Below are 24,552 nucleotides of genomic sequence, written 5' to 3'. Positions count from 1 at the left end.
CTCCCTCCCCCTTCCTGGCCCAGTTTTATACAAAACTTTAATGCCCCACTCAAATGAGAAAGATTAAACTTATTTTAAAACTCCATGCTGTTTATATAGTAAAGAACAGAAGAGGCAAAAGTGATGTGTTAGATTAAGTAAAAAAGATCTGCTTTATTCAGGCTTGAGTTTTGCCAGGGAAAATTCTATAGTGCAGTACAAAAACATTCCTCTTTTTACTTAGAGGTCTTCACTTAATACTGCCTGGTGTAGTTAAGCAATATGTGAGCTCATTGTCCAGTTCAAATGTCAGAAGGCAAATCAAGATTTCTAACTCTCCTCAGAAAGAGGAACTATGGGTTCTTCAAAAAAATACCGAAGACTATAAATCAACGCCTTATCCTAAATCCTCAGTCCAACCCCATCATTGCCAGAATTCTGGAAGGGAAAGCCATGAGGTGAAGGAAAGCTCTTTTGAGATTTTGCCAAATATGTAGGATTTCATGTTTTTGGAGTGAATTTAAGATTTTATTTTATTTTAAAAAGGAACACCCGATCGACTTCTGTTTAGGCCAAGAGAGCTTTCTTCAGTTCCTCCACCTACTTTGTAGAAAGCATGGGACAATAGCCCAGGGGGAAATCTGGCTGCCAGAGACCTTCTGGAAATGTAATGCTTGCAGGGTGGCTATCTTCCTTTTCATAGCCGTGAGGGAACAAGCAGCTGTGCGCGATGGAGCTTCGCCTCTTCAGATTCTGCCCAGCTCAATTCATTTCCAACGGACAATCTCCCCTGTAGCCAAGCGCATAATCTTATGGAAGTCAAAGTGAAGGTACTTTCTCCAGAAGCGACGGTCTCGGCCATAAATCTGAGCTGGGTAGCATGGACTCCCTGTGCAGAACAAAGCAATGAAACAAGCACGGCGACAAAAATTAACCCGGGATCTGCAGTAGCAAAGCTATAGTAAAGAGAGGTGAGCTTTTACACTAGCATTCTTGGGCGCATCGGTGTATAGTTAAGTCAACCATCCCACTGTATTAAACAGCAAAAGAAATTTCTGGAACCTTTTTTCTCCAAAGGCTATAACTTTACTGAAAAGCCATGGGGGTGCAGAAGTAGAAAAGCCAGCTCTGGCGCTTTCATATGCAAACAGCATAGGACAACTTCTCCTCCTCTGGACCTCCCATTGTCCACCAATCAGTTGCACCTCCTTCATTCTGGAAACAACCTGTCTGCCTCGAACATTCCCAGGCGATGATGGCCTTGGGGTTTGGCTTCCAGACAGCACACTTGCATTCCAGAGTTCCCTCCCAAACCCCCCTTACATGAGTTCATAAGTCAAGAAAAATTGGACCTTGTTAGTCCTGGATTAAAAAAAACAACCCTTCAAACTAGTTCTATATTGTTGCCCAGAAAACCACATGCATGTGACAGTATTATCGCCTTCACCCTTTTGTTAAAAAGACTGAACAAAAACTCACTAAGAGACCTATGCATCTCTGTGTAATTCCGCAGAGGGCAGATTCCCTATTAGAGGAAGCTTACCAATGCCATGGAAAATCCTAGCCACAGCCCTGCCAGAGAACTTTTCGTCTTGACGGATGGAGAGGAAGTGGCGAATGTCACCTTGGATTTGCTGTTCCCATTGCTGAAACTGTAATTGGGAAGAAAATTCCAGGGAAAGTGAAATTAGCGTTAAGGGGGCTCTGTAGCAATGCACAATTTCAGACGAGGGTCAAGTTTTCAGCTTTCGTGCACATGCTGTTAAATTTTAAAAATAGGCCGCCGGGAATGAATGTTTCCGACCAAGTCCGACTTTAAGCTGCTCCAATTAAACTAGGATGGCTTTTTACCACCTGCATAATTTCAGCGCCACTCTGTAAAATTTTACAGAGATGCATGAATATTCATTTGGACTTTGACACCGCTTTACATCAAGTTAGCCTGCAGTTTTTGTAGCATGTTAGCCAAAACATTACTCACTGTGATTGGCAGTGGCTCTCCTTAAATTGTTGGGGAATTATCCCTAGTTTCAATTAGAGGTAGAGAAGAGCAAGCAAGCTTGTTCTCCAGAAAAGGAATGTCTTTTTCTATAGGATGCTGAAAGTGGCTTACTATGGCCTCTGAATGAAAATTCCTTGTGTGTTACTGTTTCCCCGAAAATAAGACCCTGTCATATATTTTTTTTTGCCACCAAAAAAAAGGCACCAGGTCTTATTTTCGGGGGATGTCTCTTCCACTGACTAACCTCACTTGCATGCGTCACCCCTGGCCTCCTTTTCGCTGTCAGAGGCCTTCAGGAACTTCTTCTTCTGCAGCTAGCAAGGCTTTCCTGAAGGCCTCTGCAGCCAATAAGGGAGCTCTGGATCGATCCTGAGCTTTGTTCTCGGGGCCTTCAGGAAAGCTTTGCCAGCCTTGCCGGCTGCAGAAGAAATGGGCTGGCAAGGCAGGTGTTGAGGTGTGCCAGGCCTGGCTACAACTGTCCACAGGTAAGTAGTAGGGCAGCTCCACCCCTTCCTAGCTTAATTTTTACTTGTGCACTCTGGAGTGAGCGGGTCTTAGTTAGGGCTTATTTTAGAGGGGTAAGGCTTATTTTGCAAGCTAGGACTTACTTTCAGGGTAGGTCGTATTTTTGGGAAAACATTTAGCAAGGGGCAGAGAGATTAGTTTCTCCTAATAACAGCTCTGCAGGATGTTAGACAGAAAAAGGCACGTTTGGTCACCTGCTCCCTAACCGTTTTAACCAGAAATTTCAAGGATTAAATCGATTAAGGTATTGAATTTGAGAAGACATCAGGAAAAGAAATCATTTTTTCCCCTGTGAAAATGTACTGCTTAATAAGAGTCAAATTATGTAAAAAAAAATCCTTAAGATGTGTAATATAAAATATATGAGAGAGTCCAAATATTTAAAAGGGAATGGCAATATCGGCAGTGCCTGACGACACACAGAAGGGTAATCAAACCAGACGGAGGCGGTGAAGTTTCAGAAGCTTTTCAGGACATGCACAAGGCAAAGGCAGTGAATTTCCACAAATGGTGCCTGCTTGGGGCATCTAGAAAGCTGCCTTTTAAACCAGGGGTGTCCAACCTTGGCAAGTTTGAAGACTCCAACTCTGTCCGAGACTGGTGGACTTCAACTCCCAGAATTCCCCAATCAGCCACGCTGGCTAAAGAATTCTGGAAGTTGAAATCCACAAGTTGTGCAGCTGCCAAGATTGGACACCCCTGCTCTAAATAAATAAATCTCTTCCCTTGGATCGACCACCCCCCTCGGGGGCCGTTCATATGCATCAGGAAACACATGCAGACAAACCACACAGATCCTTAGCACAGCCGCCAACCTGCAGAAGGCCAAGGAGGCCAGAATCTTGTCAGCATTCGTGATTTGGCGCCAAGAGCTGTAGACCAAGAGCTGGATGTTCTCACCTGAGCGTCCTGGAGGTGATCAGCCCCACGCTCTGCACCCATGGAAGGTTCATCCGGCACTGGCTGCTTCTCAAAATAAGCCACCAGCAGGGACTTCAGCTGGCTGCTCCTCTCCTGGTCTGCATGGTCGCAGCACGAGGCGTAAGTAGGGAAGGCCGCGCTGTGGAAGGACAGACACGCAAGGGGAGGTGAGACCAGTGGAGGTCCAGCCGTACAGGTAGTCCTCGACTGACGGTGATTCTTTTAGTGACTGTTCAAAGTTACAATGGCACTGAAAGAAAAAGGGATTTACAACCGGTTTTAATATTTTATAGGACCATCCCCAGGATCACACGATCAACGTTCAGACATTATGGCAACTGACTTGTAACTTATGACGGCTGCAGTGTCCCTGGTTGTGATGGGATTCCCGTTTGTGACCTTCTGACAAGCGAAGTCGATGGGGAAGCCAGATTCGCTTAACAACCCCAAATCTCTGTTGCTAAGCAAGGCATTTGTTCAAATGAGGTTTGCCCCAAAGGTTTACAGCCTTTCTTGCCAATGGTTGCTAAGCGGATCGTTGCGGTCAAGTTAGTAACACAGTTGTTAAGCGAATCTGGTTTTGCCGTTGAGTTTGCTTGTCAGAAGTTCGCAAAAGGGGAATCGTGACCCTGGGACACTGTCATGCCCAGGGGTGGGATTCAATTTTTTAACAACCGGTTCTGTGGGCGTGGCTTAGTTGGTGGGCATGGCTGGGTGGTCATGTGACTGGCTGGGCGTGGTCAGCTCAACATCACTCACATCAAGGCACGCATCTCCTCGCCTGGCCTCTCATGACTGTGGGGATGCTGCAACAGTCGTAAGGGTGAAAAAGGGTCATAAAGTCACTGTTTTCAGTGCCATTGTAACTTTGAATGGTCACTCCACACAAATAAAGTACCAGCAAAGGAGGGGGGAAAAACTCCAGAAAAGTTCCTGAGACAGGAAGTCTAGTCCTGCCAAAAATGTAATAAGGGTTAACGGAGGGGCAGTTTCTGTAAGCAACACCAGAATGTTTCCTTCCTGCCTTCCTTACAGGATTAGCCCAGCAATTTCTTCTAACAACCGGTTCTCCGAACTGCTCAGAATGTTAACAACCGGTTCTACCGAATAGGTGCCAACTGGTAGAATCCCACCCCTGGTCATGCCCCTGTTGGAATCTGATTCGGAGAAGGAGGCCAAGCAGCTGACAGGGAGGCCAAGCAGCTCTGATGACTGTAAAAGAAACTGGGGAAGGGCAAAGTCCAGCTGGGCAGAGCAGGGGAGAGATAGAACAAGGCAGATGGAATTCAGAGGGAGACCCAGGCCCACCCCCTCTTCATCCTAGGCTAGGGCACACAGGGAGGAATGGAGTAGGGAGCAATATGGGTTGCATGGCTTACGGGGGAGGAAAGGGCCCTGATTCCCTTCATTAGCTGTAGCTGGGAGCACAGTGTTTTAAAAGGGAAGCTGCACACAGCAAGTTGTTGGGAGCAAATCGTGAATTTCTGGTATCATCGAGGCTTATCTATGTTCCTGGCGTCTTCCCAACTCTGTGTGTTTTGCTGGGCTTTCAAGACTGCAATTCCTTCTCCTGCCCTGTCCAGTTAATTACTGCAGCGTGGTTTGTTTGGATTTTAGTTACAGTTTGTGTGTCCCTTGTTTTGGACTGAGTTTCCTCCACTTAAAGGCTGTTCCTTGGAGAGCCTTTCTCCAGCCGAAAGTAACCAGGACATTGGGGGCAAAGTTGGAGAAAATAAAGGGACTCTTCTTGCTTACCGGACTGTGTGCCTTTGTGCCACGCCCCTTTGGGTCATCACAGACACTGCAGCAGTTTTAAATTGTGAGTCAGTTGTCAAACTTCCAAATATAAATCACGTGACCATGGGGATGCTGCAATGGTCACTTTTTTCAGTGACCTTGTAACTTTGAATGTACATTTAATAAACTGTTGTTAAGTCCATATTTTGTCAGAATCCACTCAGCCTCTCGCGGGCTTTTACAGGCCCTTCTCTGCAACAGCCCACCTCTGAAAAGCCTGGAAGCAGACTTGGAGCTGCTGGAGGGCTGCCTTTTCTCGACTCGTGACCCGCTGGTGCAGGAAGTCACACACCCCGTCCAGCTCATCCTCACTGAGATCGCCGTAGGAGCGCAGGTGAAAAGACAGCTCCCTGAACTCCACCAGGATCTCGCTCTTCCTGGAGCCTTGGGAACCTGAGCAGGGAGACCAAAAAATGGCGGACAATGTCTCGACATAAGCAGCGGGTTGGACTAGAAGGCCTCCAAGGTCCCTTCCAACTCTGTTATTCTATTCTATCCCCAGATCCTCCAGCATGTTCTGAATCATTGTCTCTCGGCGGGGAAAAATGCTCCCTGAAATGCAGCTGACTGTGAGTCCTAAAGGTGCTTTTTTCCAAAAAAAGGCAACTAGACTTTCTTGGGGTTTTTCTTTGACATTTTTTCTCCTTCTCATCCAAGAAGCTTCTTCGGTTCTAACTGACTAGTTGGGGGATGGAAGGATTTATATTCTTTACAGTCGTCTGATCGTTTGCACTCAGAGTCATTGAGGCCACTTGGGGGTTTATCTGTATCTTCAGGGTCGCCTGAATCAAGAGTGCAAACAGGTCTGGAAATGTCTTGGGACTGCCGAAAGGACCGTAGTTGGTAAATAGGAGACAGTAGTATCATACCCCTCCCCTCTGTTGAGAGAGGGCTATCCAAATTTAACACAGATCCATTTTAACATAGATAATTTTGAAGAGTCCTTGGTGCTCTCTGACACTGGCTTGTTTCTTTGCAGACGTTTCATGACTCAAACTCAGGTAATGAAATCATGCTAACACTGATGATATCACCTAGTTTGGGTCATGAAAGGTCTGAAAGAAAACAAGCCAGCTCAGAGAGCAACAAGGACCCCATAGTACTCCTCCTCCTCCTCTTCTCCATAAACCCCACTCCCTTCTAGTACTGATGATGTTACCTAGTTGGGTAATGAGATGTCTGCAGGAAAATCAAGTTCAGAAAGCACCAAGGACCCCTCATTTCAATCCCGAGCTACAAATGTTCTCCTTTATTGATAGATAATTTTAACACAGACATTCCATTCCCCACTGGTCAGTTAAAACTGAAGAAGCTTCTTGGATGAGAAGTGAAACGTTTCCAGATGAAAAAAAGAAAAAACAAGGAAATCCAGTGGCCTTTTGGGAAAAAAACACCTTTGGGACCGCCATGACCTCGATGATTGAGAATCTCCAGAGATATTTCACTGACCACAAAGGAGACCTCTAGTGCCGTAGAGGTAAGGAATGTGTGACAAACACTACGCAGGGACTGTGCTTCTTTTATGGGCCATGACCAAGAACTAACTCAGATAAAATTCTCCCCACAACAGCCTCCCACTCCATGTTAGTTGACCAAGCTCCCCGCCGGCTTACCGTTCTGCCATGAGGTGTTCCACTGCAGCTGTCGTAGGGCGCGCTTGACTGGCAGAACCTCCCAGCCCATGGAATCGGCCAGTGCAATGACATCGAACTCCACAGAGCTGTCCTGGGTGGCTCTGACCCCTTTCAGGCGCTGCTGGGCCAAGCAGACCGCAAGCGGAGGGCATCTGGAGGCAGGGAGAGACAACAAGGGAGGAGTCGACCCTCTAGGCTTACCAACCAAACTTGGCTGCAGGAAAATGAAACAAACCGATACTTTTTCTATACCATGTTTCCCCAAAATAAGAGCTTACTGAAAAAAAAAAAAGCCCTAGCAGGATTTTTCAGGATGCTTATAATATAAGCCCTACCCCCCCAAATAAGCCCCAGTTAAGATCATCAGCTAGATGGAGGCATTTACCGTATCTCCCCCAAAATAAGCCCTAACTGGAAAATGCATCTTGTGGGGACAAAAATTAATATAAGACCCGGTCTTATTTTCGGGGAAATACGGTACCTCCCTCTGGGAAGGAGACGGGCAGTTTCTAAATCGGACCAATAAAATAATAAATATGGCAACCTGCAAAACCCCCAAACGTTTGGGCACCAGGGACCAGTTCCATTGAGTGTTTTTCCGTGGACCAGAGGGATATGTGGTTCCATGTGCTGCCTGCATCTCGCAGATGGGGCTCTGCTTGTTTGCGCGGACCAGTTGCTGGCATGCCATAGCTCAGTGCTGGTCCGTGGACCGGGGGTTGGGGGTTGGCCATTGCCACAAATGGACAGCAATGAACGCCTGGTCTAAAGAGTCAGCTTTGACTGGAACGGCTTATAAACCTCTAAAACAAATGATAAAAATGTTGCCAGGGTGGAGGAGAAATGGTTAAAAAGTCTGACCTAGGCGCCTTCTTGGCTGCATGTTTGCACACAACAGCAATATCATGGTCAAGCCAAAATGCCCAACTGCAGCAAAACTCCCTCCTGCAGTAAAACGGGTGCTCTGGTGTTCTAGAAAGAGTCTGTCGCGTTTGGTGTTTATTACGGTTGTTTTTGTCCAGGTTGTTATGCTATGTGGTTGTTTACAATGGTTTTAAATTGCACGCTGGGCATTTTAAGATGACTAAACTTTTCTGGACAGCTACAACGAATCATCCTCATTCACATTCCGAACCCACAACTCCGCGCGCTAAATTTTTGGCCTGCAAAATTAAATAATGGCCCTCACACTTACAATGATTCATTTAGTGACCATTAAAAATTACAACGGCACTGAAAAAGAGAGGATTATTGTTCGGAATATAAGTCACCTAACAGGTATTTGGGTTAGAAGTATATAAACCAGGATAAACATTTTGAAACTGTATCTTTAAGAAAATGCAAAACTGTAATTAGGTGTGGTTTCTCAAATGGCCATAAGATGGAGCCAGAAACCTGGTTTGTCTTAGTCTGAGTCTCAGAAGAGAGTGTGAGTGTATCTCTGTTTCCTTCTGTTGGAAAGTATTGCCGTTCCTCCATTTTTCCTAATTGACTGCTATTTCTGGATTTGATGTAAGTCTGATACTGAACTGTTTTTGAACTGGAATTTGTTATTGGATTATCCCTGGATTGAAAAACTGACTGATTTACCTATGAATGACTTTGGACTGCTTATCTTGAACTTTGCTTAAACTTTCCGGAAGTAAAAACCTACTGTACAGTGTATCTGTGTATTGTGTATCTGTGCATTGTACAGTGTATCTGTGCATTGTGTGTGTATTATTCAAACACTACTTTCTATACGTCTCCCTGTATGCGCTCATTCTCCTAAAGGGGAATTACCTCAACAATTATGACCATTTTTCACACATACGACCCTTGCAACATCCCGATGGCCATCTGATCAAAATTCGGACGCTTGGCAAGTGGTTCATATTTATGATGGTTGCAGGGGGTCACATGATTCACTTTAACGATGCACGTTACTAACTTAGCAACTGCAGTGATTCACTTAACAGCGGTGGCAAGAAAGTTTGTAAAACGGGACAAAATTCGCTTCACAACTGCCTTGCTTACCAACAGAGATTCTGGGCTCCAGGGTGGTTGTGAGCTGAAGACAACCTGGAGCAGTGGATTTGAGCCACCGCTGTCAAAGAGCCTTGTTTCTGAATTTCCTCTTACTGGCCTGATCCTTTCCCTCCTCCTTCCTTTCCTCACCTTCGAGAAACCATCCGCAGCTGCTGAGGGCCTTTATAGCACGAAATCCGGCATGAAGAGAAAGTGGGGTGCAGCAGCTCCACCCAGCGACAGGGGTGTAATTCCAGGTAACACAGAAGCGTCTCTATGCCTGGAAAAAAAACAAAACACTTTTGGCTAAGTGGACAAGAACAAGGCTTGCCAGGTCAATTTGAGAACATTCTTGCTGGTGCTTTCTATTCATGTTTTTGGAAACATTCCTGCCCTCATCCAATTTCCACAATCAGACCTGTGCCATCTGTTGACAAAGGGAATCATTTTGGACTGATGCCAAAACCTTAGGACAACTGAAAACCAGTTAGACTCAGAATAGAATGGAATAACAGAGCTGGAAGGGACCTTGGAGGTCTTCTAGTCCAACCCCCTGCTTAGGAAGGAAACCGTGTGTACCACTTCAGACTTGGTTATCCAACCTCTTCTTCAAAACCTTCTCAAGCCATTCTGAACAGCCAGATGTTTGTTTGTTTTTTAATTTTGATTTTATTTTAGATTTCCTACCCTGCCTTTATTACTTTTATAACTAACTCAAGGCAGAGGACAAACATAATACTTCTTCCTCCTCCTATCTTCCCAACAAAACAACCCTGTGAGGGTGGGTTGGGCTGAGAGAGAGAGAGAGGGAGGAGGGAGAGAGAGAGAGGAGAGAGAGAGAGAGAGAGAGAGAGAGAGAGAGAGAGACTGACCCAAAGAACCCAGCTGGCTTTTGTGCTGAAGGAGGACTAGAACTCCTAGCTTCTAGCCTGATGCGTTAGCAACAAACCCAACTACCCATCCCCCTCCTTCCTTCTGATTAGTTTTATTTCACATTTAAAGCTTCAGGAAGACAGTTCTCAACTCTTGATTCCTCACCTTCTTCTCGGAGGTCCAGCGCTTCCACAGTCTGTTGAATAGGGATGGCTCTCTCGTGTTTATAGCATATCCGCAGCTCTTCCTGTTCTGGGTCAGCGGGCTTTCCTGAGCTTCCTTCTAGGGCAGTCAGCATCTCTGCATCCTCCACTTCACAGCCCTGGGATTAAAAAGGGTTTGGTCATGTCCAAGAGTTATGGGGTGGGCAGAGGCCAAAGTTCTCGTCTCAAGTTCTCTTCAAGTGAGGGATGGGGCTAACCAGAGAGCCAGGCAGTCCTACTTGGGCTTGTATCTTTTGCGCCGGGATTCCTCCTTATTTCCAGGTTGAATCTCTCCTTGGTCAGTTTCCATCCGTTGCTTCTTGTCCTGCTTTCTGGTGCTTCGGGGAACAGCTTGACTCCCTCCTCTCTGGGGTAGCCCCCCCCCCAATATTGGAACACTGCTATCATATCCCCCCCCCCCCAGTCCTTCTTTTCATTAAACAAGACAAACCCAATTCCAGCAATCGTTCTTTATCTGTTTAAACCTCCAGTCCTCACCTTGTTGAGTTCCTGCTGCTTCCGATGAAGCTCTTGGCATTTGCAACGTGGGAAAACCGTCTGCACGAGCCTTTTGATGGTGAAGCGGTCAACCATGTCTGCGTAAATATGGCGCCTCAGTTCATGCAAATCCTCGCCCTGGCAAGGAGAAGGTCAACTTCGTGAATGGCGGAGAAATAGGCATCACTATTATTTATTACCTAGGCCTGGGCATGACTGTATCATTTTCTCCTCCCTCCCTGAAATATACAGTATAAATAGGAGTGCCTCCGTTTATTTGTAGGAACCCCTTGCATTATTTCTTGGGGGGGGGGGAGAATTCCTCCAGTGCATACTGTTAAAATAAAGAAAATACTACAGCGAGACTCGATTATTGGTTTGGGGCCCTGCAGTTTGATCCCACAAGATGCAGTGCTGCAAGTTCCATCCGCGAGCATATTAAGGTATAAGAGAAATCCGAAGGGACCTTGGAGGTCTTCTAGTCCAACCCCTTGCTTAGGCAAGAAGCTTTGCCTATAACATTCAGACAAACGGTTGTCCAGTCTCTTCAGTGATGGAGCACCCATAACCAGGGGTGGGATTCAAATGTTGTAATAACCGGTTCTGTGGGCATGGCTATGTGACTGGGGGGGGGGGGGGGGGGCAGCATAGTGTTGTGGTTCGCTTGGCAGCAATCAGGAAGGCAACTCGGGAGTAAGAATGCTAATTAATGGCCCCTCCCTCTAGGGAATATAAGCCTGGTTTCAAATGGCTTTTGCCTTTACAAAAGGCGAAAGTTCGAAGGAGTTAGTGTGATGATTACAGACTCTGATTTATTGGACTAATTGGCTGCAAGCCACCTGTTATCTACAAAGAGGGTTATTTGTGGAATAAAGCCGTGAACGTTTCAGTGTTCGAGTTTATCTGTGTTTGCTTTTGGAAACTTCGGCTGGGACAGAATACATGGTTGTTTGTTTGTTTGTTTGTTTTGCAGCACCCCCTCCCCCGTTTTTGGGGCGTCCTGGGGGGGCTTTTTTGCTCCCAGGCGGCTTCCCTGAGGCCCAGGAGGCCCAAAACGGAGTGCAGGGGAGGGGGGCGCAGCACACACACACCCCTTTTTGCCTCCTGGGCCTCGGGGAAGGCTCCTGGGCAGAGCAGTCAAACAGTGAGGGGATTCCCAGCACAGCTGATCATGGGAACAGCTGATCGTCGGGAGTGGGAGAAAAGAAATACCTTAAGGAGTGACTAGGCGGGGAAGGACGAAGTCAGCAATGTCAGGTATGTGTGCAATTTTGTGCATGCACGATAAGGACTGACTGGGAGGGAAGGGGAAGGCGGAGAGGGGAGGGGCACAATTTGCCGGTTCTCAAAAACTGCACAGAACCATAACAACCGGTCTACGGAATCCTACCCCTGCCCACAATCTCTGAAGGCCAGCTGTCCCACTGGCTATTTTCCCACTGTCAGGAAATTTCTCCTTAGTTCTAAGTTGCTTCTCGATGAGTTTCCCTCCTGTTGCTCCTTGTCCTGCTCTCTGATGCTTTGGAGAATAAATTGACCCCCCCCCCTCTTGTTTGTGTCAGCTCTTCATATATTCGCAGCCCCTCCCCAAAGAAAAAAAATGTGATGCCCAAACTTGTGGCTGGTTTCCTCTGAATTAAACCCCCCAAAACGAGCCGTACTTTACCTCCGGGTTGAGGAAGAGATGACACTGGGCGGGTTGGCCGTCCCTCCCAGCCCGCCCGATCTCCTGCACGTAGCTCTCGAAGTTCTTGGGCATGTTGTAATGCACGACCCCGCGCACATCCGACTTGTCCAGGCCCATCCCAAAGGCCACCGTGGCCACCACCACTCGCAGCTGGCCAGACATGAAGCTGTTCTGCACACGGCGGCGTTCGTGGGCGGACAAGCCCGCGTGGTAGGCATCAGCCACCCATTTCAGAGGGCACCGGATGCTCTTTTTAGCTGGGGGGAATGAGAGGAGGATGAAGGGGAGGCTCACTGCAAGCCTGGCAGAAACATCAAAGGCATACAGGTAGTCCTTGACGTACAACCGCTCTGTCAACTCAAAAATATTTCTCTGGTCTTTTAGAGTTGACAGCAGAAAAGGAGTGGGGGAAGTAGTGCATTCCTTAAATGCTTCAGATAATAGCTAGGCAGCCAAAGCTGTTGGCACACAAGATTATTACTGGAGAGCCTGATTGATGACTCTTGGCTATGGATGTGTCCCATTGGAGAATATACATCCAGGGGTGGGGAGGAAGACCAGGGTCAAGGGTGAAATGAATGATGTGTCTCAGAGTCAGCTGCACCCAGATAACGCTGACATGGTCACTCATAATAAATCTTGTTTGTTTTTTAACTTTGAGAGATGTGGCTAGAGACTTAGAATTTGAATGGGGGAGGATGCTGGAGCCTTGACACGTACATTCAGTGACGGTTCAAAGTTACAACGGCACTGGAAAAAAAGTGACTTATGACCTTTTTTCACGCTCACGACCCTTACACCATCCCCTTGTCATGTGATTAAAATTTGGATGCTTGGCAACTGTCTCATATTTACGACGGTCGCAGCGTCCCTGGGGTCACCTGATCCCCTTCTGCGGGGATACCAGATTCATGTAACCACCATGTGGCTCACTTAACAACCATGGCAGGTTGTAAGATGGGGGAAAGCTCACTTATCAACAGTCTTGCTTAGCAACAGAAAATGTTGGGACTCAAGGACGGTCATAAATTGGGGACCAAAAGAACAATGCTTTTGAGTTTCTGCCACATCCCTTATTCCCTACCCAGCTGTTTCCCCAGGTCTGTTCTGCCCATATTGGCCAGTCAACAGCTACCTTTGGCTTTCTTCCTTTTTCCGGGGAGATGGACCTCTCCTTCTGGCTCTCCTTCACAGGGGGGGCCTCTCAGCTTCACCCCCTGCAAACAGGTGCGGATGAAGGCTGCAATCCGTGCTGTCTCTTCCCGGCGCGTGCAGTACACGATGACTGAGTCCAGGCTTCCAAATCTTTCCCCTTGCAGCAAACTTACGAGAGCCTGCAATAGTTCATAGTTTTTCAACAGAGATTGTTCTGGATACGTTAGGAAAAGAGGGTTGTGTTTGTTAGAGAGGGAAGAAAGCCATCAATACCCAGCAGGAAAACATTTCCTACCTGGGGAATTGTTTGTGGTGTTTTCAGCCTGATGTTCCTCTCAGTTCTAGGAGATTGATCTCAAACAAATACCCAAAGGTGCTTTTTCAGCTCTTTTGAAGACAGCAAAGTCCACATTTTGGACAGAGAGGACGGCTGGTTTGAACGAGGGATCCAAGAGGCCATCTGTGTCCAAATTGAACAGCCCTCCCTCAACAGGGGAATATGACTTCATTCATCTCCAGTCTACAACGCAGTCCTTCCAGCAGTTCCAAGAAGGCTCCACACTCATTTGCACCACTCAGGTGACCCCGAGGACACAGATAAACCTCCAAGTGGCCTCAAGGACTCTCTTAAAAAATGCAAAGGACCAGCTGTCTGCAAGGAATATAAATTCTTCCATTCTCCACCATCCAGTCAGAGCTGAAGAAGCTTCATGGATGAGAAGCAAAACCAACAAAGTCCAGTTGCCTCTTGAAAAAAGCACCTTTTGGATAACCATGACCTGCATAGCTGAGAATCTCCATAGACATCCCAAACAAATTCTCCCAGAGGAGTGGATTTCTGAATTCCAGAACTCTGGCTACTAATACTGGAAAAGCACTCTAAAGGTGTAGCAACTTCTGGACAGGAAGTACAAAGCACAGCAGAGCCGGTTGAGGGAGAAAGCCTGTTTTCTTAGAAAAACCTTAAGATTCAACCTTGTGAGCTTCTGAGTCAACATACACACCTGGCAACGTTCTTAAAGACTCTCACCCACCTCCCAACGGCTCTCTAATATGGAAACACCTGGCTGGGCTCCAGACTTACCTGATCCTTGTCTCTATCTGTAGAGACAGAGAGACACAAGTTTGGAGGAACTGCAACGGAACGCACAGCCAGCCCTTCGCCCTCTGGGATGCCCAAGTGATGGGCCACGTCCTGTGCTGTTGAAACGGTGGCGGTGGCTGTCAGGCCTAACAAACACCGCACACCCAAGCGTTCTCGAAGAACCTGCCAGGAAAGAAACAGTGAGGTCCTCTACTTCGGAAAGCAGAAGACGCCAACTCTCTTCCAGCCGTGGGGCTTATCTGTGCCCAGCTGGACCAATAAAAATGCTGCCCTTTACACAACGTGTGTTGCTCTTCCCAATTGGAAAAGGAAAGTTTTGATGAGAGAGGAAGGGAGGGAGGGAGAGAAGAGAGATGGACAGAAAAAAAATGAGACAGAAAGAGATAAGCAGTGTGTGAGAGAGACAGAGAGAATAAGAGAATGATAGTGAGAAAGAGAAAATGCGTGTAAGAGAATGAGAAAGAATAAGTGTTAGAAAGATAGAGAAAATGAGTGTGAGAGAAACAGAGACAGAGAGAATAAACAAAAGAGAATGAGAGTGTAAGAAAGAGTAAATGAGTGAGAGAGAATGAGAGAGAGAGTGTGCAAGATTTTAATCTGCTTCAAAGGGAAATATAAACCCCCATACTCATCATTAGTAGCAATAAATGAGGTCAGTAGGCCAGCCTTCCCAATGTCGGGCCATATTTAGATTATCACATGGAACCGTTTTAGAATTATTTTAATTATATGGCTTGGCAATTTCCAAGTATATGGATTTCAACTCCGAGAATTCCGCCGCCAGGACAGCCACTGCTGAGAATTGTAGGGATTGAAGTCCACTCACCTTCAATTTGCCAAGGGTTGGGAAAGGCTGCTCTAGGAAAACTTTTGAGGCTGATTTAAGAGCACAAGAGGACTGTTCAGATGCTAACTGCTCAGGGTCTTCGACCCTAGCTCCCCCCCCTCAAAAGCCCCTCCTCCCTGCAGCACCCCGACCCATGCTTCCACTCCTTCGTCCCCAGTACCTTACAGAGCCGGAGGTAGCAAGGGCGGAAGTTATGCGACCACTCGGACAGACAGTGCACTTCGTCGATGCAGGCAAAAGCCACGGGGGGCAGCTGGTCGGCGGGAGGGAGGCAGCTGCTGCTCGAGAGTCCCCCTCCAACCAAGGCCTCGGGGGAGAGAAGGAGCACCTGGACTTTCCCGGCCTTTACCTGCAAGCAGACAAGCTTGGTTGGTCAGGGACACAGGCTTTCTGTCAGAACTGCCATCTTCAGCTTTGTGCTGTGCTGGCATCCTGTCATAAACTGTTAGGGGGAGAAGAGGAGAGAGAAAGGAGGCAACTGGCATGTGGAGAGTAGAGAGGTGTCTGTGTGTCTGTGTGTGTATGTCAGGCTTAATACCCTGTTTCCCCCAAAATACGACCTACCCCGAAAGTAAGTCTTACTTAGCTTGATTTTTTTACATGTGCGCCCAATATAAGCCCTATCCCCAAAATAAGCCCTAATTAAGATCCCGCCCACTCCAGAGTAGACGGGTGAAAATTAAGCTAGGGCGGGGATAGGGGTGGAGGAGCTGCCCTACTACTTACCTGTGAACAGTTGTAGCCAGGCCTCGTACACCCCGACACCTGCCACTGGCATTTCTTCTGCCACCGGCAAGGCTGGCAAGGCTTTTCCTGAAGGCCTCTGGAGCTGAGAACAAAGCTCTGGATCGATCCTGAGCTCTCTTATCGGCCGCAGAGGCCTTCAGGAAAGCCTTGCCGGCCGCAGAAGAAGAAGTTCCTGAAGGCCCGACAGTGAAAAGGAGGCTGGGGGCAAGGCGCACAAGTGAGGTTAGTCAGTGGATGAGACATCCCCTGAAAATAAGACCTGGTGCCTTTTGCGGTGGCAAAATATATATATATATGACAGGGTGTTATTTTAGGGGGAGCGCGGTAGAAACCAGAGGTCTTCAAGGACACCTGGTCTGGGAAAAGAATTCAAATTGCACCAAGCGGCACTGTTCCCCAAACACCTCTACAGCACACCATTGGACAGAGACGGACGGGTCAAGGGAGAAGGCCAGGGAGAAGGAGAACATTGGTAACACTTTGCGCAGGAAGTCACTTGATAACTGTTCTCACTTAGCATCAGCAATGTTGGGCTCAGTTGTGGTCGTCAATCGAGGACTACCTGTCTTTACTGTGTAAGTTCAAAGGTGGAATGCTCTTTCCGTTGAGCAACCTGGTCTACCCAATTATGGGACGCAGCATAGACAGAACAGAGAGAAGTAGATCTATACTAGCCTCCCTTGATTTCTTTATCGGTAAACATAAATTCAGTTCAAGGCTGGAGGCTGGCAGGAGCCCAACACACCTGACACTACCCCAACCGAGACCACCAATCCCACAATCCTTAGACCGCATGGGAGTCAGGGGCTCTGCAGGGCAATATGACCTGGGGGATCCTAGTTAAGACAGTTCTTGGTGACCTCGAGGTAGTTTCGCCCTCATGCAGTTGGCTCACCCGCTCCATGGCAGCCTCCCGCTGAGCCTTCGACATGCTGGAGTGGACGCAGACTGCTTTCAAGCCCTGAGGGAGGCCAGAGACCTGCAAGGGATACAGATCGCGCCTCGTTCAGAGTTAGCCAAACACGGAGCTACCAGCACCGTCTCCAGGAGACAAACAGGAGTCAAGTCCCCGCTGCCTTTTTCCTACTGCTGCAATTTTGGCTCCAGAAAAATAATACTGAATTGTGAATTTTGGCTCACCCTACCTGTCCCAACACAGGAGCCATGCTTGCAGGGGCTCTAGGACAGGGGTGTCAAACTCAAGGCCTGAAGGCCGAATCCGGCCAGCGGTGGGATTCCAAATTTCCCCCCACCGATTCTGACAGCACGTTTTGCACGCGCAGCAATGAAAAACCAATCTCTGTCAGTGCTGGTGAGGTGAGCTGTTTTTTTAGCTCAGCTGAGGCGCAGCAATCCGCTCGCACCAGTGGGGGTGCGTAGGTGCGCACATGCTTGCCTGCCACTTCAGCGGCCCAGTTCTGAAAGGCTCATGGCCCAGTAGTGGGCCACGACTGCAGCACTGGGGACCCCAGGCTTATGCATTAAAAACATTGAAACCATTAAAAAAAGAAGTTTTTTCTAAAACAATAAAAAGGATAGTGACAATGAAAAATAAATTATGGTTATATAAATTATATGTGAGGGCAGTGGGGCCGGCTCTTCGTTCATCCACCACCTCCAGGGTGATGCTGCACCATTGGGGTCCCAGGCCACGGGGCAGCCAGGTCTTCAGGCCCTTGTGGAAGGTCAGGAGGGTGGGAGTGGACCTCACTGCAGGGGGGAAAGGTGTCCCAAAGGTGACCCAGCAGAGAAGCCTCTTCTCCTAGACCCTGCCAGGCAGAATTCCTTGACTGATGCAGCCCGCAGCATGGCTCCTCTGCCAGTCCCAGTGGGGTGAGAGGGTCCCTCGAGTGACCCATGCCCGGCAAGGCTTTAAAGAGGGTGCACAATTTGGGTTGTTTTTTTTCCTGTCCTCAAAGCTCAAAGAGCAGGTGGCAGCTGTGACCAGGAAGGCCTTCTTCACCTGGTAAGCCAGTTGCGCTTCAGTCAGCCAGCTATGGCCATCTCACAACTCTCTACATGGGGCTGCCCCTGGAGACCACCTAGGACAGGGGTGTCAAATTCAAGGCTCATGGGCCGGATCTGGCCAGCAGGGTGCTTAATCTGGCCCACGGGGCCACCCTGGAAAGAGCAAAGGCTGGCCCACGGGGCCTCTGCCCGTGCAAACAGAGCTCGTGAGGGCCGCACGCAGTCCCCCCACACTCCGTTTTCGCTGGCAAGAGGGTTGCAGGATGCCACCATAGCTGAAAACAGAGCTTAGGAGGCCCTTCTCGCTGGCAAAGCGCTCAGGCCACCACAGGAGCCCCCAACATGGGTGACATCGAGCTGGCCATGTCCACTCTGGCTACGGTCCCCCGAGGTCAAACACAACCCTGATGCGCCCCTCAATGAAGCTGAGTTTGACACCCCGACCTAGAAGCTTCAACTGGTCCAGAATGTACCATCGTATGCAGTGATGTTAACACCTCTGGTTCTCTGAACGGCCGGATTGCTGGTTTGCTTCGCAGAATGCGATTCGAGGTGTCGCCCCCCCCCTCCCAAACCAAGGGCACGCATCCCAGCTTACTTGGTCGTCCATCAGCGAGACCAAGGGAGAGATCACCAAAGCGATGCACGGGGACCGCTTGCTGTACAGATAGGCAGGGAGCTGGTAGCAGAGAGATTTCCCCATTCCTGTTGACAAGACCACCAAGGTGGAGAGCCCTGTAAGAGAGTGAAGCCAGCAGAGTCGGCCTCAGAAGTGGCAGCCGCGGGAGCCTTCCCCGGTGCTGGCCCTCGGCCAGAAACTGCAGTGCTAGAAGGACATCTAGCCCACCCCCTGCTCAGTGCAGGATTCACTACGACAGCTAGGACAGAGGATCACTGAATTCCTATATGAAGACCTTCAGGGTTAGTTAGTTTACTTTATTGATTAGCCCTTGGGCCATATCAAAGTGCAGAGTTCCAGACACACATTATTACTAAAATCTGATAAAAACAATTTAAAATGGAATTGGATAAAATACTTTTTAAAACGAAATGGGAATAAAACACCATGATTTAATACATAAATAAAATGTGATAAAATTATATTTCGGTATCACCCCTACAATCTACCCTAATCAGTCCCACATATGCCGATCTCAACCAAACCATTTTGCTCAAGGACTGGGCTGTGTTAAGTGTTATTTTCAAACCCTGGTCGCACATGAGGTAGGTTGTTTTGATATGGGTGAAGACCTTCAGGGAAAATCTCCCCCGTACAGCTGGCAGCCTGTTTCACTGACTGACGGGTGATACGTTTAAAGGTTCCTAACATGTAGCCTGAATCTACATTTGCTGAAGTTCAAAAAGGGTTCCAAGAGATATTGTGAAGGCATGAAGAGGAATCTCCAGGTTATCAGAAAACAGTAGAGCCAGGTGTCCTTTCCTGATAGCTCCAGTTCAAGTGTTGCTAGCAGGGAACTAGTCAGTCTAATGAATTTTCAAATTGTATTTATGTTGGATGTTTTTATTGTTTTTGAAGTGCTTTTTATTGGTTTTTTTTTTTGTAATTTTGGAATTGTAAGCCACCCATTGACTGGGCAGTTATAGAAATTGAAAGAATGTATGAAAGTATGAACGAATGAGTTGAGATGCACAGTGCCTATTCATATACTAGAGCAGACATGGCAGAAAACACAAATTTCATCCGATGTCTGTGTGGAAGGGATCGGGGAATAGAGCCAAAGCAGAGGAGGTAACACACCACGTTATATTTCTCCTTCCGTTCATTTTGCCATCACGAAATCGTGCTTCCTAACACAAAACGTGCATTTCCTCTAGGCCCCATTGAGGAGTGTGCTCAAGAGACAGGAGGAAGCTTCAGGTAAGATGGAGACTCGCTATGGGGCAGACCTAACTTCTCTTGTGTGTAGTGGCACAAGCTCCAGGAAAAAAAGGAGACACTTGCCAATGTTACCTCACCAGGCTCTGTCGGGAGACTAGGACAAACCGAAGCCGACTAAGAACCACTGCTTGTCCTTCAGAAGTTCCCGCTGCCTTAAGAAAGTTCAAAACATTCTTAAAGATCCATCTTAACCTGGGCGCCCTTGTTTCGAACTATTACAGTCTGGCAGATGGTACAGGGTAATAAAAACAAGGACAAATAGGCTAATAAACAGCTTCTATCCCAGGGCAAGAAACTATACTGAATTCTACTGCATAGTGCAATATTAATGCAATATCAGGGTTTTTTAATTCAATTGTATAGAATGTGAAGAAGGATGTGTGTTTTTGTTTTTATTTCTATAGTTTTCTTATGTATAACGTACACCGAAGATGGCATTTAATTTTGTTGTATGAGGAGCAATGACAATAAAGTATAAGTGTTGCCTGAAATACCTGGCCATCACAACAACTGCCAAGATCCAAGCAAGTTAAGGGTTTGTTTCTTTACGCCTTACCTGAGAGTATCCTCATCACTGCTGTTTCCTGTCCTGGCCGGAAGGAAGTATAACCCAGCTCAGCCAGTGCTTGGAACACTTCAGGAGGTGTACCTGGACAAGATACAGTGCACAACCCGCAGTTAGGGATGGCTGTTCCCCAGGGAAGACTCAGCAGAACGGTCTGAGCAGACGCCTTCAGCATGGCCTGTTGCCGTTTCAGCTATAAACATACAGACTCTTTACAAAAGATTACAGATTTTGAAGAACTGAAACTTTAGCAGGGCAGGACAACTGAGGACTTCAAAGCTGCCTCAATTAGCATACATTTGTCAGAAATAGTGTAGGGTCCCCCGCTTGGGTAGGGGGTTGGACTAGATGTCCTATAAGGTCCCTTCCAACTCTGATTATCCGTTATCTGTTACATTCCTCCTATGTTTCCCAGAACCATAACAGAAAAACAGAGTTGGAAGGGACTTTAGAGGTCTTCTAGTCTAACCCTCTGCTCAGACAGGAAACTTTATACCATTTCAAACAAATAGTTGTCCAGTCTCTTCTTAAAAACTTCCAGTGTTGGAGCATCCACAACTTCTGGAGCCAAGCTGTCCCGCTGGTTAATTGTTCTCACTGTAAGGAAATTTCTCCTTAGTTCTAAGTTGCTTCTCTCCTTGACGAGTTTCCATCTATTGCTTTTCAAGTGCTTTGGAGAATAGCTTGACCCCCCTCTTCTTCTTTGTGGCAGCCCCTCAAATATTGGAAGACTTCTATCATGTCACCCCTGATCCTTCTTTTCACTAGACTAGACATACCTAATTCCTGCAAGTGTTTTTCAAACGTTTCAGCCTTCCTCCAGAACTTGTTTTCCTCGCGGCCCGAATCTTACCTCTCACCTTCTTATCTGGCCCCAGTTTGTAGAAAGGCTCTATCGGTGCAGGTGGAGTGAACGTTTCAGGTGCGGGCCTTCCTATTTGCAGGTAACTTTCTTCCTGAGCAGACCTCTCCGGGGTTTCTTGGCTGTTCTCACTCTTTGCTGAGGAAGGAGAATTGAGGCTGAAATTCTTGTCAGAGGGAACACTGTGATTAACAGCCTTAATAGCAACCCAACCCAACTTCATGGTTGATGCTACGCTTTATCTTCTGGTTTGAGACAAACCAGAAACGATTCTGGAAGCAGATGCTCTGGCATGGCAGAGGTAGGTCTTGTCTCTTACTTGAAATTTTCGTGTAAGTCGTATTGGTCATCTGAGCCACTTCCTCCAGAGTCAGCAAAGGTACTTCCTCTTCAGCAGCACCGCTCTTGTCCTCCAGCTGGGCACTGGTAGCAGGCCGTTGATCTGTAGGGACGACACCAAAGGAATGCAAAAGTTTTCTGTTACGTAGTTCAGTGATGGTAAGTGTCAGTGCTGCCATCCTTCTTCACCCCATTGCCACTTTGCTGATGCCAGGCTGCCATGAACCATGTATGGGGGGGAGGGAGCTATTGGGTGGGTGGGTGGGGGGAAAAGACAAGAAAACGGTTCCAAGTGCCCATTAGAGACATCGGCTAACCGACCCAAAGGCCACGAGCCTGGGAATGGAATGCAGACCATCACCGAGCCCACCAAGCACCAGAACTGTTACCAAAACAATATGCTTGAATTCTATTGGACACCAGGGAGATAACGGGGAAGGACCTGGGAAAGGGGACAGTAAATAGGCAGTTTTGGTGGGTGAAATCTCAGATCGGGCTTTTTCTATTTTGTAACCACTTGGCTTTAGTAAAAGTCACTACAAATGCAGTCGAAGACTTTTCTTTTCTAAATGACCAAATCAGGACAAGTCCGACAGCATGTTTCTGTGATGTTTATTTTGGTTTTGATATTTCTATCAATGTTTTTTTTAATGTCTCCACTACTGATGAAGCCTAATTAAAACTGGGAAATTGACCTTGAGAAATATTTGATTTATGTCAGTTAATATGTTCGGAACAATTTGATTATTCTTTGAAATGCATTGATCAGCGGAATCAGGAAAGAAAAATGGGAAATTATTGGCTCACAAGCAAGAAAAGCAATGCAATTTTACATCTGGAATTCAAGCCAACGATAGTCAGTTATGTAATGAGGCAGGGGTTATTAATTACCAGTTTAATTATTTTAATGCTCAGTTACATTCAGATAAGACATGTGTAACTGAATAGTAAATAATTAATTTATTGGGAAATGCTGAGTTGGAAGAAATCTCTCAGGAAGATTTAAAAACACATGACAGAACCAATTATACTGCCAGAAATAATGGTAGAAATTTAACAATAAAACAATAAAATATATGAAACTTGTGAAAGCTCTGATCGCAGTAAATTCAGTTGAATGGTATAGAACTTAGATAGATGTAAGTGGTTTATGATTAATCGTTTATTTATGTAAGGTACTCCTTAATTCCAGGTTGCTTCTCTCTTTTGATTAAGCATAAGGACTTAATTAATTCTGTACTGTTACTGAGTTGACAGAATATAGGTTTTTTTCTTAATCACTTTATTCTTTTTTCTCATGTTTATTTTAATCACTACCAATGCATATAGATTTTTTTTCTCATTAGGTAACCACCACCCTGCTTTCTGTTGGTGGTGGTGTTTATATTCCACTGTTATAGTTTTTTTTAAAAAAAAAAACTAGATAAACCAGGTAAGTAAGGTTCTTTTGGGGTTTTTTTTTAACTGTTTCTTTGGCAGGAGAGACCATTGCCTCAATTTCAGAACGGTCTTTTTAGTTCAGTACAGTGTGTCCCTCTGTGGGGGACTTCAAGGCAACCTTTGCTAACTGACCTGGATTCTGTCACCAGGCTTTCCGGTTTGATATCGTCAACCTGCCAGACCCACCTTCACCTTTGCACTGGGAAGACCAATGGCCGCGTCCCCCACATTTGAAGCAAGTGTCAGAACTTCGGTCCATGAGCCTGCCACCTCCACCAAACTGCTGCCCCTTTTTCTGCCACTTCTGCTTCCACACCTAGGCAGGACCAAAATACAGATGAGGCGAAGAGGGCCTGGTTCATCCTTTCCTTCGTAGCTGGTCACTTCAGGGGATTGTCCGAGGAGCCATCTTGTCCCAGTGGGACTAGCCCACCCCACTTGCTCCACTTGTGCTGCTGCAGAACCCATCGGCCAAGGAATTCTGGAAGGCAGACTCAAAAGAGAAGAGCCATTTCCACTGTGGACCCCGCCCGGTGGAACATCCTGCCACTGGAAATGAGAAGTGCTCCCATTCTTTTGGCCATCGGAAGGGTATCAAAATCTGGTTTTGCCAAGAGGGACCCCCAAGAGGGACGCCTTCTGCTGGAGGTTGTTGATGGGGTAAGAAGATCCCCCTGCTATCTATTTCCTTGTTTTTATATAGCATTGCAATAGTTTTTATGTTAATCTTTTTAAGGCTTGTAAGCCGCCCTTGTCAGTGAAAGGAGCAGCATACAACCTTAATAAACAAGTTAAGCAGAAGAGAAATTGGGCTAATCTTGCTTGCTCTTTCAGTAAGACCTGTGGTTTTAACTTCTAATACAGGTAGTCCTCATCTTACATTCATTTAGTGACTGTCTGAAGTTAAAATGGCACTGAAAAAAATGACCATTTTTCACATGACCATTGTAGCCTCCCCAAGGCCACCTGATCAAAATTTGGAGGCTTGGCAACTGGCATGTACTTATGATCAGTTTCAGTGTTCTGGGGTCATGTGATCCCCCCCCCCCCCTTTTACAACCTGACAAGCAATGTCAATGGGAAGCCAGATTTAACTGTGTGGCTAACAATTGCAGTGATTCACTTAATAACTGCAGCAAGCAAGGCTGTAAAACGGGACAAAACTCACTTAACAACTGCCTGGCTTAGTAATAGAAACTGTGGGCTCAATTGTGGTCGAAAGTTGAGGACTGCCCGCAGTCAATTTTCCAGCATGGGGGGGGGAAAAAGATGATCAAGCATGAAATGTGAGAACCCGTTAAAAGCTCTTAAATGTGTTGACTCACTATGCAGGTTGGCCACAAGGCAACTTACCTGCTTGCGAAGGTGTTTTCCCTTCAAGGAGCAATGCTTTACGTGGGATTTTGTTTTCATATTGAGACGGACAAAATTGCCACATTTCTTTGGTGGCAGCCTGGGGAAGAAAAAACTCCTATCAATAAAAAGCCAGGAGTATCCA

The 24,552-nt window shown here is 46.9% G+C and overlaps 1 protein-coding gene across 3 annotated transcripts in view; it reads right to left on the bottom strand.

Annotated features, from left to right (window-relative positions):
* Positions 1-128: 128 nt before the first annotated feature.
* The window catches only part of RECQL4 (RecQ like helicase 4), a 33,254-nt gene continuing 8,830 nt past the window's right edge, over positions 129-24,552 (bottom strand). Inside the window, exons 7-25 of one of the 3 annotated variants that reach the window (XM_026689996.2) lie at positions 24,408-24,507; positions 23,241-23,370; positions 21,595-21,717; positions 21,267-21,413; positions 20,405-20,497; positions 18,547-18,683; positions 16,876-16,959; positions 15,394-15,582; positions 14,366-14,548; positions 13,262-13,460; positions 12,106-12,383; positions 10,440-10,577; positions 9,904-10,060; positions 9,016-9,145; positions 6,838-7,010; positions 5,431-5,617; positions 3,407-3,566; positions 1,523-1,631; positions 129-868 (exon numbers count right to left, since the gene is read on the bottom strand). In XM_026689996.2, the coding sequence (XP_026545781.2) occupies positions 747-868; positions 1,523-1,631; positions 3,407-3,566; positions 5,431-5,617; positions 6,838-7,010; positions 9,016-9,145; positions 9,904-10,060; positions 10,440-10,577; positions 12,106-12,383; positions 13,262-13,460; positions 14,366-14,548; positions 15,394-15,582; positions 16,876-16,959; positions 18,547-18,683; positions 20,405-20,497; positions 21,267-21,413; positions 21,595-21,717; positions 23,241-23,370; positions 24,408-24,507 (2,839 nt within the window). In that variant the 3' untranslated portion in view covers positions 129-746. Of the gene's footprint in view, positions 869-1,522; positions 1,632-3,406; positions 3,567-5,430; positions 5,618-6,837; positions 7,011-9,015; positions 9,146-9,903; positions 10,061-10,439; positions 10,578-12,105; positions 12,384-13,261; positions 13,461-14,365; positions 14,549-15,393; positions 15,583-16,875; positions 16,960-18,546; positions 18,684-20,404; positions 20,498-21,266; positions 21,414-21,594; positions 21,718-23,240; positions 23,371-24,407; positions 24,508-24,552 lie in introns of those variants that run through there. The other 2 variants (XM_087962290.1, XM_087962291.1) reach the window with 2 other exon arrangements.

Source organism: Notechis scutatus, chromosome 3 (genome assembly GCF_049901735.1).
Source record: "Notechis scutatus isolate UNSWTSFEM ecotype Mainland chromosome 3, rNotScu1.2, whole genome shotgun sequence".
In the NCBI taxonomy this organism is placed as follows: Eukaryota; Metazoa; Chordata; class Lepidosauria; order Squamata; family Elapidae; genus Notechis; species Notechis scutatus.
Note: the sequence above shows the minus strand (reverse complement) of the source record. Positions and strands in the feature narration are given on the sequence as shown.